Here is a 23,212-nt window from a genome sequence, read left to right on the forward strand (position 1 = left end):
ATTGTCTACAGAAGAAGTAAAAATTTAGGATAAAATTAGCAAAGTCCACTGGAAAAAAAATACCCCTTTTACCATCATTTAAAAATGAACATTGGCTTTGGAAAAGCTTTGTCATACATTTCATGTTGACCACGACTAAGTGCTGCTTCCATCCTGCCATATACCATCAATACTTACTCCACTCAGCAAACTCTTTGCCTAAGATCATAACCCCTAAACCCGACAGCAATAATTAAAATAACCAGCACTCTGACTGATATTCAAGTTGCCAGAAAGAATTAATGCAGAGCCTTGGAATGCTTATTAAATAGGAGTAACATAGGTTTTGTAAAATTCTGCCTCATTTAATACCTTCTCTTAATAAATTCATAATTTAAAATTACCTACCTTATAATCCAAGAGAGAATTTACTTGTTCTACTTCAGAATTACTTATCATGTCACTTTCTTCATCATCAATAATTTCTATTTTCTGTAACACAAGTAGAGAAGTTACAAATATATATCACATCATTCTTACTACACTCAGCAATGTATAGAAAATATGCATTCAATGTTCAGGTTATCTAGTCTAGGTTATCTGGAATAAATTCTGATAACTGACTGACTCCTCAGTGTTACACATAGTGTGTGTCTGAGCCACCTCCCTCTACCTTTAACTGAGGACTGCTCGGTAAATAAAAAAATTAATACTATTTAAAATAGAGAATGTCTTTTTATAATATCCCTAACAAAACAGGCGAACTGCTTAAACAGCACCCTCCAGGGACAGGAAATTCACTTCCTGTAATGGTTGTCTATTTTAATGGGAGTAAACACACAATTGATAGGAATAGCTTTCTTTTTTAAGTTTCCACATGCCTCTGTGACTTCTAATGTAAAATGTCAGCATGTGACACATTCCAAAATCAAATACAATTTTTAAAAATTCCAATATTTACTGCACACTGCACAACTTTAACCTGACAACTAATTAAAAGCAAGCATCTATGATGTAATGATAAAAGTAACATGATGATTTGTTTCCTTCACTGAAGAGTAACATCCAGGATGAGGAGGTGGAGAGAGAGGAAAAGGGAGAAAGAGAAAGGAGAGAGACAGATTAAATTATCTTTAGCTTTTAAAAAAAGGCATAGCATAGCTTGTACAATATCTTTTCCACAGTAGGTACTAACACTAATTAAATATCTGTAGAAAGAATGAACAAAACAGTTCAGCACTGATGAAAAAAAATGACCAATGAGCTCCAACCATGAGGGGGCAAGTTCTCTAATCATGTGATTTTTAAAAAAAAAGCAAAAAAAAAAGTATAAGTAAAATCAGCTCTAATTTTTTCTTTCACATGTAAAAAACACAGTTAAGAAAAAGCTCCTTTAAATATTTAAACCCTGCCAACCCAAAGAAAATTTTTAAAGAAGGAAAAACTAAGCTATATTCAGTCACTAGACGGTCTTTTGAGAACAAGCACATAAATAGCAACATGTCGTAGGCAGAATTTGAAATTAGGCTTCCTACTCTGTGTGTGTGTGTGTATACACACATATATACATATACGCACACACATACATATATATTTATATATGGTGATTAAAAGTCACAAATTAATTTGGGATGATTATATTTAATGTATTGCGTATGAGGATATGATACTATTACAGGGTTTGTGACCTGCAGGCTTTTGAGTCAGGAAAACAGCTGCAGTGAAATTACTTTCTACTGCTGCCTAGAGATGAATCCAATATTTTGTTTTCTATTCTAATCTCTATAAAATTGGGGCTTCATCATGTCAGCTCTTCCAAGACCTCAGATTTGATATTTTTTTATGTATTCTCTACATATTTGGATTGGCTCTGGGAAAAAGGAGCTAGGCAATTTAGGGAGGGATGCACCAAAGGCCACTTTATAGATATGTGCATTTAAATAGGTCTTATATGTCTGTTTGATTTGTCACCCATGGATAATTGGGGACACTCAAAAGTTACAGGCAGAGGAGATTAGCCTTTGAAAGTGTGGCATTTTGTTTCTAAAAAATCAATTGCTTTTTGAAAAATTAGGTGCCTACATGACTGTGAGTCATCCCATGCCATGGCTTCATTCATTATCTTCAAATATTTGCTGCAAAGGAGATTCAACGCAGAGAAATTCAGGCTAAAAATGAGCATGTCTTTAAAGGGAAAGATGTTTCAATTTGTAAATTGTATATAACTTGCACACTAAAACTCAAATCTGTAGCAGAAGATTATTAGTTGGTGGAATTTAAGATGAGCACAATTCATAACTGTGGAAAACAATTACTAGTAGCTATCTAATAAAAACACGACTTTGCCTCACAATCAAAACTGTTGTCCTGTATGCTTGCTGAACTTAGTGTTAGAAGGGTCAAACATTGACTTCAACCAGGACTCAAATCAGTAAAATACAGTCCTAAACTATATTCTGCTTGTAGAAAACACTGTTACATATTATTGTTATTTAACAAAAAAATAGCAAAACTGTTTTATGCGCTCAACTTTTATTAAAGACATGTGGCAGGACTACAGTGTGAAATAAGTAATGCTTGTAATGAAAGTCAAGATAAACCCTAAAGTCACAGCCGTTTTATAACAAAAAAAAATCAATTAAGAGGCTATTTTTTAGTGGCTGCAATCAAACACAGAACGCTGACTCAAAAGCAAAAACAAAAGGACAATGACATTCCCCTTTATATCTGACTCTTAATACCATCTTGATTATAGGATTACTTGATAGGGCAAAATATAAACAGATGTTGCTAAAACAGCTGCATAGGGAGCATCACTGTATGTTTACATTTTCACAAAACCCAGTTGACTCCACACACAACCTGCTTCTATTTGCTATTCAAACATTTAATACGGTCTTTCCTCCTATATTGTGATTTTTAAGATGAGTAACCAGAGTACAATTTAACTATTAATAAGAGGAAAAAAAGTTCCAAACACACCATTGATAGGTATGTTCTGAATAGAGAACTCAGAGTTGGAAATTCTTGCATACACATGCCACAATTAACAAAGGTTTCCTTCATGATCTCATGCTAAACTCTGTTTTAATTCTGCCATCTGTCAAATAGGTAGAAATCTGCTCTTTGCTAACTGTGTTGAAGAAAAATAGCTTGTTATATATAAAATATCATATACATACCAAGTATTGGGTTTTTATATTTGCAAATCACCTCAATCAAAAAATTAGTGATACAAATGACAACATTTTAAATTTTATTTACTAAGCTGTCAAAGATATGTAATTTCACTGGAAAGAGTTCTGTTTTGGTTTGTGAAGTGGAGCAAGACTTTATTCTGAAAATGAGAATATTTTCACCAACTGGATACTTGGGCTTGAAATCAACCATGTAATGAGAAAAGAATTTCAAGCTGTACATACCACATTATCTGTGGTTACTGCATGGTGGTCCTCTTCCTTATGAGCCCTTGCATCATTCGGAACAACTTCATTGGGCTCTTCTATAGAAAAAAATGCCATAATTTCATTTTTCATTTCACAAAACTTTCTTGAGAATACTATTTTCAAGGTCATTTAAATAATTTCTCTATTATAAAAAGACGCAAATGGCAAATTCATTTCACCCATGTTTGATGAGTAATTCTACTTCAAACAATGCATTCAAAGGAAATAAGTAGGGATTGGGGCAAATACAAGGATGGTCACCACTGTCCTATTTGTAACTGAAAAAATGGACAAAAACTGTATCCTTAACAATGGAGGAATAGAGAAATTTAGAATCTATCTCTATAATAAATATTATGAAGCCACTAAAATTGAAGTAGAAGAACAGTAGTAATAAGGAAAATATTCATGGTTTACTGGCAAGTGAAAAAATGAGGTAACAAAACCTATTGTGTGGAAACATATAATATTAATTTTATTTTAAAATATATAAACTTTACTATAAAATTTAAATAAATTTATCATGCAAATATGTAAATTTTCATGGAGAAACACTAGGATTGTTTCCACAAACACATTGTCATTCGTATTTCTAGATGGAATTATGAGTGATTTTTAATTTTTCTGTTTTCTTTTTGCTTATTTGTGTTTAAATATTTTTCTACAGTGAACATGTTTCTCATTTAAATAAGAAAAAAGTCATAAAATAATTTTCAAATCTATGATATAAAACCATAAATCCAGAGCATTTCCAGTTTTGTGAGTGTATGTGTGTACAAACACACACACACTCCTGTACATATGCTAAGAGAAAATGGTGGCAAAAATATCCTCTTATCCTTATTTTCAGAAGGGTTATCATTGAGGAATAGGATTGTTTCTATTTTTTATTGTATTTCTCAGTACTTTCTAAAATGAACATGTATCCCTTTTCTGATCAAAATTCAATATTCTAAAAATGAGAAAGTAAGTAAAAGAAATAAATTAATTCAGAGAAACTAGACTACTAAAAAACTCTCCAGGCTGAGCTAGGGGAACTGGTTGGTTCAAGGCACAGGGTGTCTGCATGTATAATCCCTTCTGTTTTAGATTACTCTCCACCAGCCCCTTATAAAAACAAGGTAGCAATGTTCCTCTCTCTCTCTCTATCTCTTCTTTTGGCACAGCCATATCATGGAGATTATTTGAATAAATACTAGCAGAATTTCGCGATCTCATGGTAACTGACATTTTACTTCACCTTAGGAAGCAGAACAAAAATATTTATCAGCCCTCACGAATTTTTCTAAGTCTATTCCTCTTCATGGAAAGAAATATAGGGGTGCCTTGTATGAGCATGGGGGAATTATTAAGAGGAAAATGTGGTTGATCGAGGAACTCACATATGACCATATAGAGAATTCAAGTTTAAGATATCCAGGAAATTCTTACCAGAATTTTGATGCAAAGTTCACTATAAATGCAATTTAAATGTTTTTGTCTCCTCTGCTGTATTTTTTTAAAAATTAAATTTTATTGGGTATATTTGAGATATACAACATGATGTTATAAGATACACACACACACATATATAAATTGTTTCTATAATGAAACAAGTTAACATATCCATTATCTCACGTAGTTATCCACCCCCACCCACGAGCAGCTATAATATACTCCTTTAGCAAAAATCCTGAATAGAGTACACTTATTAATAGTAATCCTCATGTTGCATATTAGATCTTTTGACTTTTTCATACTACATATTTGCTACTTTTTATCATTTGACCTGCATTTCCCTATTTCCTCTCCCTCCTGCTCTGATCCTGGTAACCTCTTTTTTTTTTTTTCTCTATCTGTTTATATTTGACTGTTTTTCTCCCCTGCCATTTGCCACAACATGGATAGACCCTGATATGGTTTAGGTATGTGTCCCCTCCCAAATCTTTTGTCAAATTGCAATCCCCAATGTTGCAGTTGGAGCCTGGTGGGACGTGATTGGATCATGGGGGTAGATTCTTGTAAGAGTGAGTGAGTTCTCAAGAGATCTGGTGTTGAAAATGTGTAGCACCCCACCCCTCTTCCTCCTGCTCCAGCCATGTAAGACCTGCCTGCTTCCCTTTCACCTTCTGCCATGATTGTAAATTCCTGAGGCCTCCCTGAGAAGAAGCCAGCAACGTGCTTCCTTTACAGCCTGCAGAACTGTGAGCCAATTAAATCTCTTTTCTTTATAAATTACCCAGTCTCAGGTATTTCCTTATAGCAGTGCTAGAACAAACTGAAGCAGACCTGCAGGACATTATGCTAAGTGAAATCACTGAACACAGAAGGGAAAATATTGCATGATCTCACTTATATGTGGAATCTTAAAAACAGGTCAATTTAATTTTTTTAAAGAACAGTTCATAGACAGAGGAGCCTTTGCCTACTCATTATTTAGACATTTCAAATCACAGACATTTCAATTCCTATGTAATCAGCAATAAAATGTAATGAAGGAAGGGAAAAAGTGTCATCAGCCAGTATTAGCACTAGTGGCCTCAGAAGAGAGTTCATATTGCTCATCAACAAGGTAACATTCTTTAAAGGTTTGCCTTATATTCCTATTCTCCTTTTCTCATAACTTTGTACACAGTTCTCCTTCACTGGCAACATATTTTGTACATGGTTTGATTATTTTGGAAGATTTAAATTAAAACTATACTGAGGATTTCTAAAATAAAAGGATGTGAAGTGATACAGTTGAATAAGGAATGTTTTCTTTTGCTTACAGAAGCTTCAATATTTGTGAATATTTGAAATCTAAACACTATCTATGTGCCTGGTAATTCCCCAAGAAAAGCAGCTCTGCTAATGGGATAATAAAGTGGAATAATTACCCAGTAAAAACTCTAGAGGGCGCTGGGTGTGTGTATGTACTCACACTAAGTAACTATAATATCTTTCACATGCATACCCATATAATAGATACAGCCGAAAAAAGAGGCTTTGATGTAAAATTTAATGACATAGATGTTAATTGTTCTCATCTTTAAAAATTTTGCTTCTCAGGATAGTAAAAATCTTTAAAATTGTTCGAACATAAATTTATTTTTCACAGTATATTAATTGTAGATGCAGAAATTAAGAAGCTCAGCCATCTAGCTATTACTTTCGCTAGAGTTTGCAGCTGTGGGAGGGGTGCGCTCGGGCAGGTTTATTTGTTTTTGTTTTTTATCTTTCCTAACCACACTTCTTTTCTCTTCACCACTACACAGGGAAAGGGAAAGGAAATGGGAAAGGGAAGGTGGGAGGTGGAAGGTGGAAGTTAGAGGTAAGTCAGAAGCTCTGTATTAGGGAAGTATCTACCTTCTCAGAAACAAATGAGTGGAACTGAAACTGCTAAAAGACCAGCAGCACTTTTTTTGACTCTTACTAAAGCTGCCTTTTACTGAATTTTAAAAAAATCTTAATTTTTGCTTATACAGATTTTTCTAGAATATTTTAATGTGATTTTTCAATTGATTTTTAATATGTAATATGTAACCCTAACTTAAAGATATCTTTCCCTTCTTAGATATGCAGAAGACTCTAATGCTACTGGATCAATAGCCCTATTATAAGCAGTCTGAATTTCAGTTGTTAGGTTTTTGAAATACTATGGGCAGCTAATTTTAGAATAATCTAAAGATTATTTTTTCTTTATATTTCTTAGATGTAATTAATGGAAATTTCAAAGTAGAAATATATTTAAATACATATTCATAAACTGGAAAGAAAATGGTTAGCATATTTTAAAGGCATGATATTAATTTAGGCCAGATGATATGATTCACTTAATCAAATGAATCGGATTAGTATTCTCCACTAGCAAAATGAGGAAGAGAATAGGACATAACTAGTAGGAAACTGTACCAAAAAGGGCTGTTTTCAGTATTTGAAAATGATTTTATGCTTTTCTGTTGCAATTTCTGTGAGAATGAAAAGGTTACCATGCAGCTGTGGAAAAATAAGCCACCGATAAAAAATTCTAGGCAATCACACTTCTGATCAAGTGTTTTTTGATTCATGCATTAAATTCTCTTTCTTCTTTTTCTCATTGTGTCTTGATTACTATGCTAGCTATTTAAAGAACACACCATGACAAAGAATGTCAGTGTAGGAGCAGTGGTCCATTAAGAGTGGACCATTAAGTGGTCTTTAAAATTAACTTTAACTTTTTTTCCTTCAACTACTACTTATTTTCTAAAATTATCTTTTAGGTGGAGAAGTGAGAGTTGGGAAATGAAACTTCACTTAGGGTCTTCTGTACTTTCTCTGAATATTTTCTCTCAGCTCACCCACTAAACCACAGAAACACACAAATCTCTACTTCCCAACTCTCCTTCAACCAGTCACCACTCAGCAGGCTCTAAAACACCAGTCATGAGTCACTGGGAATATCCAAGTATCTCCAGGCACATGCAATTTAGTAAACACTAACAAATAACAGAAATGGTTTAAAGGACCAACTATATTAGAAATAAAGGGCTTGGAAATGGTGCAATATTTCTTTTTTCTTGATAATTTTAAAATCTGCCTCACTATTTTCCTGTACACTTAATTCTCTGTTATCATCTTCAATATGAATAACAAATGTTAGGAAAGAGAGAGAGGGAGAAACTTGAATATTCACATAGATAACATTTTAAATACCTGATCTTAACATGCATGGCCTCTTAATACCAGTAGCTTTGCTTTCCCTTTCATTACTCAACCTACTGCAATCTGCTTGCCTCTCCTCTCCCCATGCAGTTAATTGCTTTTTTAAAGAATTTCTAAAACACCAAATTCAATGGCTTTCTCATCCCTTTTTCTACTTAACTTCTATGAGACCATGAGACTACTGAAATAATGATGCCTCTTCCTTCTGAAATCTCTTTATTTGTTTTCGTTTTTTTTTTTTCTTAATTTTAGAGACAGAAGTCACTACGTTGCCCAGGCTGGAGTACAGTGGCTATTCACAGGTGCAATCAGAACACACTGAAGCTTCAAACTCCCAACTTCAAGGGATCCTTTTCGCCTCAGTTTTCCAAATAGCTGAGACTACAGGCATACCACTGCACCCGACTCTTTCCTTGATTTTAGGAAAAGCATACTGTCCTGCTTCTTCTGTTTCTGAATGTTCTTTCAAGGGCTCCCTTTTCTCCTCCAATGCCCAAATCTGGATATTTATCAATACACAGTCTTTGTCCATTGTCCTTTCTTGTTTTTCATTTTCTCACTTAACTAAATCTTCAATTTTCATGGCTAGATATTTTTTGCCTCAATGTGGGTGACTTACATATTTCTTTTGATGTCTTAAGCACTCATCTGAGTTTCAGACTCGTATTATCCAAAGGCCTGCTTAGACAGCTCTACATGGATGTCCAACCACTATCTAAAATTCAATACGTGCAAAGCTGAATTCATCTTCCTACAGTATTCTATAAATTTAATACAATACCAAGAAAAGTCTTGAATGGATTTTGGGGAAGGAGATTTGGAAAAGGTATGCTTAAACAGTTCAAATGGTATGACTAAACAATTCAAGAATCAATATACTACAAAGCAAAGAAGAATGAGGGCCCTACCGGATATTAAGACATCTTATAAAGCCACAGTTGTAAACCATCAAATCAGTGTAACAATAAGAAGTCTCAGATTTGACCCACATGTGTGTATGTGTACGTCTGCATGAGTGTATATGTGTGTGCGTGTGTGTGTGTGTGAGAGTGTGTGTGTGTATTTAATAAAAAGCTACATTCCAACTCACTGGTAAAAGATGAGTTATTCAACAAATGGTGTAGGGACAATTAGTTAACCATTTGGAAAAATAAAATTGGATGTATTCACACATCTTAAGGCAAAATTAATTCTAGGTGAAATAAATATCAAGTTGTACAAATTAAACTATAAGGATACTAGAGGCAAATGTGGGGGTATATTTACATAATTGTAGTACAAGGAAAGCCTGTAATCATGACCCAAGGTCAGAAACCATAAAGGAAAGTATTGGTAGATTTGAAAACTTAAAAATTACAAAAGAAAATCTGACATCAGAAAACATCATAAGCAAAATTAAAAGGCAAACAATAAACTGGAAAATATATTGTAAGTATTCTAAACAGAGTTCAATCAAACCAAAAGCAAAATGAGAAAAAGCATGATCCTCTTTGTTTCTCAATCACAGATACAAAAAGTCTATATATTGTATGATTCAATTTATATAAAATGCCCAGAAAAGACAAACTTATATCGTCATAAAGCAGATCAGTGGCTTCCTGAAGTTGAGAGTGGGGAGAGGGAGTGACTGCAAATGGGCTCAAGGGAATTATTGGAGTGATGAAACTGATATAAATTCAGATTTCAGTGATGGTGATGGTTGTACAACTGCATAAAATTTACTAAAAATCATTGAATTCTATATTTAAAATGAATGATTTTATTTTGAGACAGGGTGTCACTCTGTCACCCAGGTTGGAGTACAGTGGCACAATCACTTGAGCTCACTGCAGCCTCAAACTCCAGGGCTCAAGTGATCCTCTCACCTTAGACTCATGAGTAGCTGGGACTGTAGCTAACTAAAACAACAACAACAACAACAAAAACAACAACAACAAAACAAACAAAAAAAACCACTTTTTATAGAGATGAGGTCTCATTATGTTGCCCTGGCTGATTTCGAACTCCTGAGTTCAAGAAATCATTCCACAACAGTCTCCCAAAGTGCTGGGATTAGAGGCATTAGTCACCTCACCTGGCCTTACAATGGATGAATTTTATGATGGGTAAATTAAATCTCAATAAAAGTGTTAATAAAAATATGTCAGAAGAGAATCATATCTATGCTTGAGGACAAATGAAACATACTTCTCATGGACAGATAGTATCATTACATAATATTATTTTAATTCTTTTTTAGAGAAACATGAAGAGGTATCATAAAGATATCCAGACTAATTCTCTTTAGCAGATGAGGAAACTAAAGCCCAATTAAATACTTTGCATGAAAGTCTCATGAAAAGTCGCATGAAAAGCTAGGAGTTGCATCCAGATTTCCTGAGTACTAGCCTGGTATTTGTCACATTATGCCATGCTCTTTCATTATAGTGTGTTAATAATGCTCTGACCTAAATTGACTAGAACTCCAATAAAATAAAAATCATTTACTTAATTATAATGCATGAGTTGTAATAATCAACATTTATAAATGTAGGAGATTATTATTGTCGTAGATGAATTTTCCTTGTGATGATGATGCGGGAGACTGTTTAGGTGGAGGCATTAAAAATAAATCTATTGCTTCAAATACTTGGCCAAATGTTTTGAAGACTCTAGACTTGAAGTGCAGTAAGCTGAAAATCAAGTACAAAATGCATCAAATTTACAAAGGCTATTATTAGAAGATTCAGCATATAATGTACCTGGAGAGCTTCCTTCAGACAAACAGATGGATACTTCATCATTTCTGTCATTATCCTCTCCTACTTCAGGCCCAGCTTCCTCTCCTGGTGTGAGTGCAGATAAAGAACCAGACTCAGGCTGCTCAGAGAAATCAGCAGGGCCTCCTCTTGGAGGTGGAACTTCAATCCCCATTAAACGATATTTCCTTCTTCGATTCCCAATCCAAGTCTTTATAAGAGAAATATAGGAGGAATTTTTGTAAACATGGAAAACTTAGCAGTTCTAGCCAGTAAAATAATGAATGAATGCTGCATAAAATATGATTTAAAGGAATAAATGGGTACATAGAAAGATAAAAACTTTTATGTCAATACACTAAAATAAAAATAATTATGTTTTATATTTTTAAAACTTATTTTATTTATAACTGACAAATAATAATTGTACCTGGTTATGGGGTACAGTTTGACAGTGTGAGGTTTCAATACATGTACAGATTTTATAATGATCGAATCATGATGATTAGCATGTCAATCACCTCAAAATGTTAATAGTTATGGCTTTAACTTTAAAATATTTATTAGCAGAAAGAAGGTATTTATATAAATATTCAGACTTTTTAGCTACATGTAGTCTATTGAGGATGACTTTTTTCTGTTTTTGTTTTGTTCCTCGAGAAAACGATTCACCAAATCTTTTAAAAGAAAAATAAACTGGTTCTTTTTCAAACAGAACCATCATATAGCTATAACTCTAATTCATATCCTATTTCCAATCTTGCTCTTCCTATGCAAAAATGTGCCCTCTGTTAATTTTGTTTGGCTCCATATTATTACCTTGGCATTTCAAGCACTCTAAAATTTCATTTTACTGAATTTGCAACCAATTTTCAAGACATTTTGTCATGAAATAATTTTAGAGTAATGGGAAGTTTCAAAGGTAAGTCTTGTTTATTCTTCACTCCGTCTTCTCCAACTTCCCTCTTACATAATTATAGCAAAATATCAAAAACAGGACATTGATACTGTACAATATGTGTGTATAGTTCTATGTCCCTTTATCACACCATTCCTCTTCCTCTCCTTCCCACTATCCCTAATCTGTTTTCTGTCTCCATAACTGTGCTTTTTCAAGAATATTATATAAATGGAATCATGAAGCATGTGACCTTTTGAAATCAACTTTTTCAACTCAGCATCATTCCCTGGAGATTCATTCAAGTTGTGTGTATCGAGCCCATTCGTTTTTATTGCTAAGCAGTATTCCATGATATATATTTACCCATCTTCGTTTAACCATTTACCTGTTGAAGGACACTTGCATTGTTTCAAATGTTTTGCTTATTACATATAAAGCCGTTGTGAACAGTAATTTACATGTTTTGTGTAGACATAGTTTTTATTTTTCTAGAATAAATGCACAAGGATGCAAATTATGGATCATATGGTTATATGTTAAATTTATAAGAAACTGCCAAATTGTTTTCCAGAGAAACTGGGCCATTTTACATTCTTATCAGTAATGCATGAGAGATCCAGTTTCTTATGCATTCTTGCTAGCATTTAGTATTGTCAGTATTTTCTAAAAACTTTTAGCTGTTCTCATAGGTGTGTGTAGTAACAGCTCAACAAGTTCTTAATGTTGACCATCTTTCCATGTGCTTATTTATCATCCCTATATTTGCCATTCTTTTCAGTGAAATGTCTCTTCATTTTCTAATTGAAGTTCTTGTTTCATTTTCGTGTTGAGTTTTGAGAAGTTCTTTATATATTCTAAATATGAGTTATATGTAATATATGTGGTTTGCAAATATTTTCTCCCAGTCTGTAGCTTGAATTTCTATCCTGTTAGTCTTTTGCAGCACAAACTTAAGACTGCTCAAAAAAAGGATATTAATTTAAAATAATAAAAAAATGTGTTCACTGAAAAGATTGGTAAACTTGACAAACATCTAATTGTTAAACACAGTTTAACATGGGCCTGGTGGCTAGTGAGCACCTGTAGTTGCAAATATTTGGGAGGCTGAGGTGGGAAGATTTCTTGAACCCAGGAGTTCAAGGCTGCAGTGAGCTATGATCACATTACATTAAACATAGTTTAAAATAATTTTTATCAAATTCCAGAAAGATTTTTGTAGATACATATGAGATAATTCTAAAATTCATATGGAAAGAAAATGAGTGAGTATGGCTAAAACAGTATCGAATAAAAAAGAAGAAGGTGGAAAGAATGTATCTACCTAATTTCAAGACTTATTATATACTTACAGTAATCAAGAGTGTGTGGTATTGGCAGAGGGCTAGCCACAGATCACTGAAACAGAATAGAGAACCCAGAAATAGTCTTACACAAGTATGACCAGCTTAGCTGACTTTTGACAAAGGTGCAAAAAGAATTTAATAGGGGAAGGGTAGTTTTTTCAAGAAACAATGCTGGAGCAATTGGATATTCATAGGAAAACAAAAATGGACCTTGTCCTAAATCTCACACCTTATACAAAAATGAACTCAAAATGCATCATAGATTTAAATATAAAAAATAAAACTTTAAAACTTTTAGAAGAAGGCATAGAGGAGAATCTTTGGGGCTTCAGGATTAGTGAAGAATTCTTAGAAATGGTAATAAAAAGCACAATCCATGGAAGAAAAGTAACTTCTGGGTTTTGATTGGAATTGCGTTGAATCTATAGATCAAGTTGGAAAGAACTGAAATCTTGATATAATTGAGTTGTTCTAGCCATCTCCATGGAATATCTCTCCATTTATTTAGATCTTTGATTTCTTTTATCAGAGTTTTGTAGTCTTCTTCATGCAGACCTTGTGCCTATTTCATTAAATTTATACCTAAGTGTTTAATTTTGGGGAAGCTAAAGTAAATTTTTTTTTTTCTGTTTCATTGATTTTTGCTCATACCTTAGTTATTTCCTTCCTTCTATTTGCTTTGTGTTTATTTTGTCGTCTTTTTCTATTTTCTATTTTTTTCACTATCGTCTTTTTTTAGAGGCAGGATCTCACTCTGTCATAGTAATGTGATCATAGTTCACTGTAGCCTTGAACTCCTGGGCTCAAGCAATCCTCCCACCTCAGCCTCCCGAGAAGCTAGAACTAAAAGTGCTCACCAGCCACCATGTCCAGCTTTTGTCTAGTTTCGTAAGGTGGGAGTTTAGATTATTTATCTTAGAGTTTCCTGTTTTCTAATGTATACATTAGGATAAATTTTGCTCTCAGCACTACTTATCTGCATCCCACAAATTTGGCATTTTGTTCCTTTTGTACTGTTCAATGTACTTTTACCTTCAATATTCTTTCTCTAATGCTCTTCCTTTATGTAGCTCTGCATTTCTGACCTATATGATTTCCCTTGTATCTAAAGGACTTTTCAACATTTCTTGAAAGGCAGTTCTACTGGCAACAAATTCCTTCAATTTTTGTCTGAAAAAGTCTATTTCTCCTTCACATTTGAAGGATAATTTCACTGAGTACAGAATTCTGGGTTGGTATTGTTTGTTTTATCCTCTCAACACTTTAAATATTTCATTCTACTGCCTTCTTGCTTGCATAGTTTCTGAGGAAAAGTCAGATTTAATTCTTATTGTTGCTCCTCTGTAATTAAGGTATTTGTTTTTCCCCTCTGGCTTCTTTCAAGTCTTTTTCTTTATCATTGATTTTTGCAGTTTGAGTATGATATGCCTAGGTGTAGTTTTTTTTATTGTTTGTTTTGCATTTGTCCTGCTTGGTGTATGCCAAGCATTATGGATCTGTGGTTTGATATGTTACATTAATTTAGGGAAAATTCTCAGTTATTATGGTTTTGAATATTTCTTCTGTTCTACTTTCCCTTTTTTCCTCTTTCTAGTGGTATTCCCATTAGACATATGTTACACCTGTTATATTTATCCCACAGTTTTTGTATATTATGTTCCATTTTTAATCGATATTTTTGTTTCATGCTCTCCAGTTTTGGAAGTTTCTATTGATATATCATTAAGTTCAGAAATTCTTTCCACAGCCATGTCCAGTCTGCTAATGAGACCATCAAAAGCACTCTTCATTTCAGTTACTGTTTTTGGTCTCTAGCATTTGTTTTTTATTCTTTCTTAGAATGTTCATGCATCTGCTTACATTACCATTCTGTTCTTGCATGTTGTCTACTTTTTCCCTTAGTGCCCTTAGCATATTAATCATAGTTCTTTCCAATTCCTGGTCTGACAATTCTAACATCCCTGTCATGTATTTAGTTCTGTCATGTATGTAGTTCTGTAGTCTGTCATGTATGTAGTTCTGATGCTTGCTCTGTCTCTTCAAATTCTTTTTTTATTTTGTTGTTTTGTTTTTGTTTGTCTGTTTTTTGCCTTTTGGTATGCCTTGTCATTTTTATTAAAAGTTGAACATGATGTACTGGGTTAAAAGAACTAAAAGAACTAGGCATTTGGTGATGTAGTGTTAAGGTTAGGAGGAAGGTTAAGCATCCTGTTGTCCTATGATGAGATCTCAGTCTTTTAGTGAAACTTTGCCGTGGCCTGTGAACTTTTCAAGTGCTTATCAGTTTTTCCTCTACCTTAGGTGGGACAAGATGGCTAAAGGGGGCTGTATTTTGTTATTATTGTTGTTTGTTTTTACCCTAGGATAGTTAGGTCATGATAAAATCCCAATAGGTTAGGCTCTGGTAAAATATTTGTTCTTAAGAGCAGGCTTTCTTAACAGAATGTTCTAATGTTTCTTAAAAATTGTTACTTTTCCACTCTTCCTGTCAAGAGCATGAGGGAGTTTTTCTCCAATATTCACAGTGAGAATCTGATACAGCCTCTGGGAGTAAAACTCACAAAAGTGTCACCCCCTCCATGATTGTAGGCCCTGGAGTTCCTAACTTTCAGACTTGTCTACACTGAGCCTCCAGCAATTCATCAATTACAATTTAGGTTTTCCTGCCTTGGTACTGGTTCCCACGGAGGTTTCTGCTCATGGAATTCTGCTCCAGTAAGTTGTGATCCTCTGTATCTACCTATTTGTCTCACCAAGTTTGGGGTCAGTGGTTTGCCCTGTAACTTCACTTATCTGTCATATCTAAGAAGAATTGTTGATTTTCAGTTTGTTCAACGTTTTATTTGCTAAGATGAACTGACAACTTTTAGGCTCCTCACATGCCAGACCAGAAACTAGAAGTCCAATTTCACTTTATTCCCTTATGACTTCTTTAAAAATTATATATATATTTATATGTATGTGTGTGTGTGTGTGTGTGTGTGTGTGTGTGTGTATGGTTAGGGTTAGGGGTTAAGGGGGTTAGGAGCTAGGGTTAGGGTTGTTACACATATGTATAAATGTGTGTGTATATATATACACACACACATACATAAACATATAGATGTATATATGTGTGTATATATATGTACATCTATATGTTTATGTGTGTGTGTATATATATATATATATAAAAACAACCCTAACCCCTAACCCCCTTAACCCTTGACCCTAACCCTAACCCTGTGTGTGTGTGTGCGCACACACACCATAGAATACTATTCAGTCATGAAAAACAATAAAATCATGTCTTTTGTAGTAACATAAATGGAACTACAGGCCATTATTCTAAGTGAAATAACTCAAACAGAAAGTCAAATACCACATGATATCACTTGTAAGTGGGTGCTAAACAGTGGGTATCCATGGCAATAGAGAGTGGAATAATAGACAATGAAAATTCTAAAAGGTGGGAGGGTAGAAGAGGGATGAGGGTTGAAAAATCGCCTGTTGGGTACAACGTTCACTATTAGAGTGACAGGTACACTCAAAGCCCAGACTTCACCACCACACAATATATGTGTGTAACAAAACTGCACTTATACCCCAAAACCTATAAAAACTGAAAAAAGACTCCCTCTTTGACCCATGGATTACTTAGAAGTGTCTTGCATAACCTCTAAGTGTGTGGAAATTTTTGTGGTATCTTTCTGTTATTGATTTCTACTTTGATGCAATAGTGGTCAGGAATATATTCTGTATGATTTAGATTTTTAAAATTTATTGAGGTTTGTCTTATGGTCCAGGATTTACTCTATCTTTTTGTGTGTTCCATAAGCACTAGAAAAGTGTGTATTTTATTGTTGTTGGGTTATGCATTCTATTAGTCAATTAGACCCTATGGATTGAGGGTGTTTTGGGGTTCTTCTATATTACTAATATTCTTCTGTGTAATAAATGTAGCAGCTGTTGAGAGAAGGGTGATGAAATCTCCAAATATAATTTTGGATTTGCTTATTCTTCTTTTGAGAATTTTTAGTTGTTGCTTCACATATTTTGTAGTTCTGTGATATCTGTTGTATACACATTCAGAATTGCAATGTCTCCTTGATATAATTTACCCTGTTATTATTATATAGTGTCCCACTTTGTCTCCTGTAATTTCCTTTGCTCTGAAGTTTACTTTATCCAATATTATTATATCAACTCCTGCTTTATTTTGATTCATGTTTGCATTCTATATTGTTTCTATCCTTTTACTTTCAAACTACACATATCATGATATTTTAATTTATGTAGACAACATCAAGTTAGGTCATTTTTAAAAATCCAATTTGCAAATTTCTGTTTTTTAGTTTGTGAATTTGGACCATTTAAATTTAATGCAATTATTTCTATGTTAAAGCTTAAATATGTCATTTCATTTTCTGCCTTCATTTCTTTTAGTGTCTTCTGTGTATTTTTCCCCTGCATTCCTGTGGGGTATTTTTAAATATTTAGAATTCCATTTATATTTATGTATAGAACTTTTCTGTATCCCTTTGTACGACTTTTTAGTGATTAATCCAGGCTATCTATCTATCTATCTATCATCTATCTATTTTATGACAGTCACAAGAGGGTAAATTCCAGGTTGTCCACTGGACTTCCATTGACATCCAGTGGGGAAAGAGACTTCTTTTACTCCTGGGTGGAGTTGGGAGCCCAGGAGCTCCAGTAGGTATCTTCTGATACCACCCCAATGGGGAGGAGGAAGGGCTCATCATCACCTCTAAGTGCAGGAGAGGATAAAAGTCTTCTAGTGACATTGCAAAGGAATGGTGGAGGAAGGATTTTTTTTTTTTTTTTTTGAGACGGAGTCTCGCTGTCGCCCAGGCTGGAGTGCAGTGGCGCGATCTTGGCTCACTGCAGGCTCCGCCTCCCGGGTTCACGCCATTCTCCTGCCTCAGCCTCCTGAGTAGCTGGGACTACAGGCGCCCGCCACCACACCCGGCTAATTTTTTTTTTTTTGTATTTTTAGTAGAGACGGGGTTTCACCGTGTTAGCCAGGATGGTCTCGATGTCCTGACCACGTGATCCGCCCGCCTCAGCCTCCCAAAGTGCTGGGATTACAGGCGTGAGCCACCGCGCCCGGCAGAGGAAGGATTTTTAATCCAGCTCTCCACTCCTTCTTATCTGACACCATCCCATCAGTGAGTGTTTTTTGTTTGTTTGTTTTGTTTTGTTTTGTTTTGTTTTGCGGGGGTGGGGGCATCTAGCTGTTCCACAACCTGGCGAGGCAGAAGTCTTGGTCCTCCATTTGGCCTTTTCTTGTAGGGGTGGGTGTGGCTGCAGTTTTTCCCCGTGGTATTTGGCTGGAGTAAAGAGGTCATTATCTAAACATTTTCTGTCATGTTAGACTGCCCTCTTCCTGGTTCTTGGCTGAGAGAGGCCAGGCTTTTCTTTTTCTTTCCTTTTTCCATTTGTTTGCACCTATTGGTGTTTCTTGATTGTTGGCTTTTCCAGTATCTATTCTGGGGTGTATGAAGCAAAAGAAAACCCAGGAAACTCACCATTGTGTGAGTGTCATTCATGGGGTCCCATGGTCCCTAGCAGATGTGACTTCTTTCTACCCTTCAGAGTCTTCTTATGTTTGTTATTTATATAATGTCCAGGGATTTTAGTTCTACTTAATGAGAAGAATAGGGAAAATTATGTCCACTCCATTTTCTCAGAAGCAACAGTCTGAAACCAGTTTTATTCCCATGTTTCTTAACGCAATTTTCAGAAAGACCGTTTTATATGACTAGAATTTGTAACCTTTCTAGTTTTGCCATGTCAAGAGGGATTCTTAAAACCTAAAGTAGTGTAGAAAACCACTAAATAACAGTTTAGAGTTTCAGCTCTAAATTTGATTATGTTGCCTTTTATACCAACTAGAATTTCTTCTATACAATAGGGCTACATAAATACAAAGTCACCTTAGATACTCTTTGTGTAAATAAAAAACATGAATTAAGTTAATTTTATAGTTGGTAAGATTTCAAAAAATATGCAGGGCAAAACAGAAGAACTATTTAGTTAGCCAAAAAAGTCAAATTCTTCTTGATATTTGATGGGGGGAATTTTCCCTTCAAGTTTATAAAATGTAGTTCCTTGGATGTGTTTAGCATTGACACTAAATGTGAAGTTTGAAACACATGAATTACTTTGTACACACCAAAGAGAAAATTGCCTAGTATGAAATAAAAATATGTACGGATACTAATTTTCTTAGCTTTGATAACTTCTTTCATAGGAGAAATACTAGTTTAAAAAAGAGAATTCCATTTATTTTTTCTTTTTAACACTTTTTTATTTTTAATTTTTGTTGGTATATTTTAGGTGTATATATTTACGAGGTACATGAGACATTTTGGTACAGGCATGCAAAGCATAATAATCACATCATGGAACACTGGGTATCCATCCCCTCAAGCATTATCATTTGTGTTACAAACAGTCCAGTTATACTTTTAGTGATTTTATAATGTACAACTAAATTATTATTGACTCTAGCACCCAATTTCTCATTACATCCATCATGACATTGAAAATGGATTGCTATAATTCAGAAAAGATAAAGAATGGCAATTTCTTACTAAAGCTTCCTAAAATTGTCATGTAATCTGTTTTCTACTCATGAACACAACAAATTGTAAATGCAGAAGCTTTTCTTTTACAATAATCTTAGCCACCAATATTTGTGAAAATGATGGTATGAGCAGAAAGAGGAAAACACCAGTCTCCCTAGGATGATTTTTGCTTCATTTGTGTAATAAAAGCTGGGGAAGAGTGAAGAAAAAAAAGGCAGAAACCAAGTTTCTATTTATCTTCCACTTATTTTGCACCCATTTTGAGAGAAATGAGTGATTACAAAATGTACAATGATAAAGGTAAAACAATATGCTATGTGAATATTGGAAGTATGTGATATTTTATTGTAAACTAAAGCTAAAATATTTCCTCTTTGGATATTCCTCAAAACTAGAAGGCACTGGAAAAATGATTCAATGTATAAATGCAATGCTAATGGGTTTATTACATTTTTACAGAATCATGGATAATTGAGTTAATCCTAGAGTCTGCTATGGTCTGAATATTTGTCTCCCCTACTCCAAATTAGCATGTTAAAATCCTAACCCCCAAGGTAATAGTGTTAAGAGGTGGGGCCTTTTGGAGGTAAATAGGTAATGAGAATGAGTCTCTCATAAATGGAATTAGTGCTTTTATAAAGGAGACCCCCCAGGGAGATTCCTTGCCCCTTTTGACACGTGAGATTACAGCAAAAAGATAGCTGTCCAGGAAGTGGGCTCTCCATACTTCAGACCTTCCAGCACCTTGGTCTTTGATTCCTCAGCCTCCAGAACAATTAAGAATAAATTTCTGTTGTTTATAAGATAACCGATCTACAATATTTTATTATAGCAGGCTGTGATAGTTAATTTTATGTGTCAATTTAACTGAGCTAAATGTTTCCCAGATAGCTGGCAAAACATTATTTCTAGGTGTGTCCCTGAGATTGTTACTGGCAGAGATTAGAATTTGAGTATATAGACTGTTAAGAAGATCACTTTTACCAATGTGAGTGGGCATCATACAATCTATTGAGCGTCTGAAGTTTCCATCCTCTTTTCACATGAAAATATCAGGGATATGAAACATACCACTCTGAAAGGTTCCCAGCTAGTTTTGTAAGTGTTTTCATAATGCTCTTCCTTAAACTGAATCAATATCCATTGTTTTATTTCATTGAGGTATTGTTTCCAGTTCTTTGCTTCAAATCTTCTTCACCCTGAACTCTCCCTTCTACATTCCAGCTATCAATTATGTGAAGGGTATTTTTTTCACTGTTTCAGATTAAACACCCCTACTTTAAAATATTTAGGTTTTTCAACCATTTTATATGATCAATGGACAAGTTATTTTATCACTCTAAGCCTCAGATTATTTATGTGCAAAATTAGGAAAATGATTTCCAAATTCTTTACTTTCCTGAATAATAAATTTCCCACCAGAATGGTCACAAATCTAAAAATAATAGTGTATCTTTTCAACCAGAACACCTATATATTAACAACACAAACATAATGGCTATTAAAAATGAGTACTCTAAAGCCCTGTACATTTCTAAGTATCTTTCTATTAAACAATATGAAGCTATATTCCACACTTTTATTTTAAATGTAGTTATTATACATTTGTTAGTTCATGTATGCTATACATAGAGGGTACACTTTTCTGTTAATATTCATTCATTCATTCCACATATATTACTGAAAATTTACTATGTACCAAACACTGTTTCTGGTGCTTGGGATGGTGAATATAATAGGTATAGTCTTTTCCTCAGGGAACTTAAATGTATAAATATAGATGATAAACAACAGAAATGCATATGTACAGGTGATAAACAAATAGAAAAACAAATATAAATTATAAAATTTGACCAAGTGTTACAGATAAAAAGAACACGCTAGAATATTTAGCTGCAATCACATACTGTTGTAAAGTTTTTTCCAAATTTACCTGATCTTAAGAATAATTTGGGGAAGGGAAACATATAGATTCTCTGGGCCTTTCTTGCAAATTCTCTTTCAGTAGTTCTAGAATAGGGTGATCTATATTTTTAAGAAGTATCCAAGTTATTTCTTATGGTAAAGCATACACTAGTAAGGTGGAACTGGGAATAATGTTAGGTTGGGAATAAAGAGACTTGGCCTCTACCTACTAACTGGCTATGTGATCATGGAAAAGCTAATCTGGCTCATATACATATATATATACACATATATATACGTATATATGTGTATATATATATATACGTATATATGTGTATATATATACGTATATATGTGTATATATATACGTATATATGTGTATATATACGTATATATGTGTATATATATACGTATATATGTGTATATATACGTATATATGTGTATATATACGTATATATGTGTATATATGTATATATGTGTGTATATATATACGTATATATGTGTGTATATATACGTATATATGTGTATATATACGTATATATATGTGTATATATATACGTATATATGTGTGTATATATATATACGTATATATGTGTATATATATATACACATACACACACACACACACACACACAGACACACACATATATAGGCATTGAACTCAACCCCAAGGTGCCCCCCCAGCTCTAAATCAATGTGTGTAATAGATAATAGGGAGTTTGCCATATACTGTATAAACACTGTTCCATTTAAAGGCATTTCAAATCTAGCCATGCTCCTTTGAAAATAAATATAATCTAAAATATAAAAACATAAAGTTGTTTTCTATGAACTTTATTTAAGTCCTGCAAAATGTATCTCAAGCATAAAATATGTTGTTTCTATCAATATTTGACCATGCAAGGGTACACTTTAATGTATGTCCACTATAATCCTTACACAGATGGAAAGGACAGGCATTAAATTGAATTGTAGCAAGACGGAGCAGTGGGGAACTAATTGTCCTCTAGGACTTAACAGTGCTTCCAACTTATTGTCCGCATGTAATATCTCAAAATATTTCTCCAATATATTATTCTCATTTAGGAATAATTGATCACACTAAATTTCAAGTTCCTTGAGAGAGCTGCATTTTTCCCACGGCACTTAGAAAAGTTCTGGCACATACATAAAAAATGATGAGTTCATGTCCTTTGTAGGGACATGGATGAAGCTGGAAACCATCATTCTCAGCAAACTCTTGCAGAGACAAAAAACCAAACACCGCATATTCTCACTCATAGGTGGGGATTGAACAATGAGAACACTTGGACGCAGGAAGGGGAACATCACACACCAGGGTCTGTCGTGGAGGGGAGGGGGAGGGATAGCATTAGGAGATATACCTAATGTAAATGATGAGTTAATGGGTGCAGCACACCAACATGGCACATGTATACATATGTAACAAACCTGCACGTTGTGCACATGTACCCTAAAACTTAAAGTATAATAAAAATTATAATAATAAAAGAATGTAGCAGGACAAAAAAAAAAGTTCTGGCACATAATAGGTGTCCAGTTTACCTTTGCTAAATGCGTAAGTTGGTAAATAGGCACGAACCTGGAAATGATATTTCAAGATGAAGAAAAACATGCACATAAT

The 23,212-nt window shown here is 34.1% G+C and overlaps 1 protein-coding gene across 4 annotated transcripts in view; it reads right to left on the bottom strand.

Annotated features, from left to right (window-relative positions):
* HDX (highly divergent homeobox) overlaps positions 1-23,212 on the bottom strand; it is a 174,218-nt gene that overhangs the window by 12,139 nt on the left and 138,867 nt on the right. For all 4 annotated transcript variants that reach the window (XM_055267876.2, XM_063634284.1, XM_063634285.1 and 1 more), the window contains 3 exons: positions 10,829-11,036; positions 3,402-3,481; positions 388-471 (listed from right to left, as the gene is read on the bottom strand). In XM_055267876.2, coding sequence (XP_055123851.1) covers positions 388-471; positions 3,402-3,481; positions 10,829-11,036 — 372 coding nt within the window. The remainder of the gene's footprint in view (positions 1-387; positions 472-3,401; positions 3,482-10,828; positions 11,037-23,212) is intronic.

Source organism: Symphalangus syndactylus, chromosome X (genome assembly GCF_028878055.3).
Source record: "Symphalangus syndactylus isolate Jambi chromosome X, NHGRI_mSymSyn1-v2.1_pri, whole genome shotgun sequence".
Taxonomy (NCBI): domain Eukaryota; kingdom Metazoa; phylum Chordata; class Mammalia; order Primates; family Hylobatidae; genus Symphalangus; species Symphalangus syndactylus.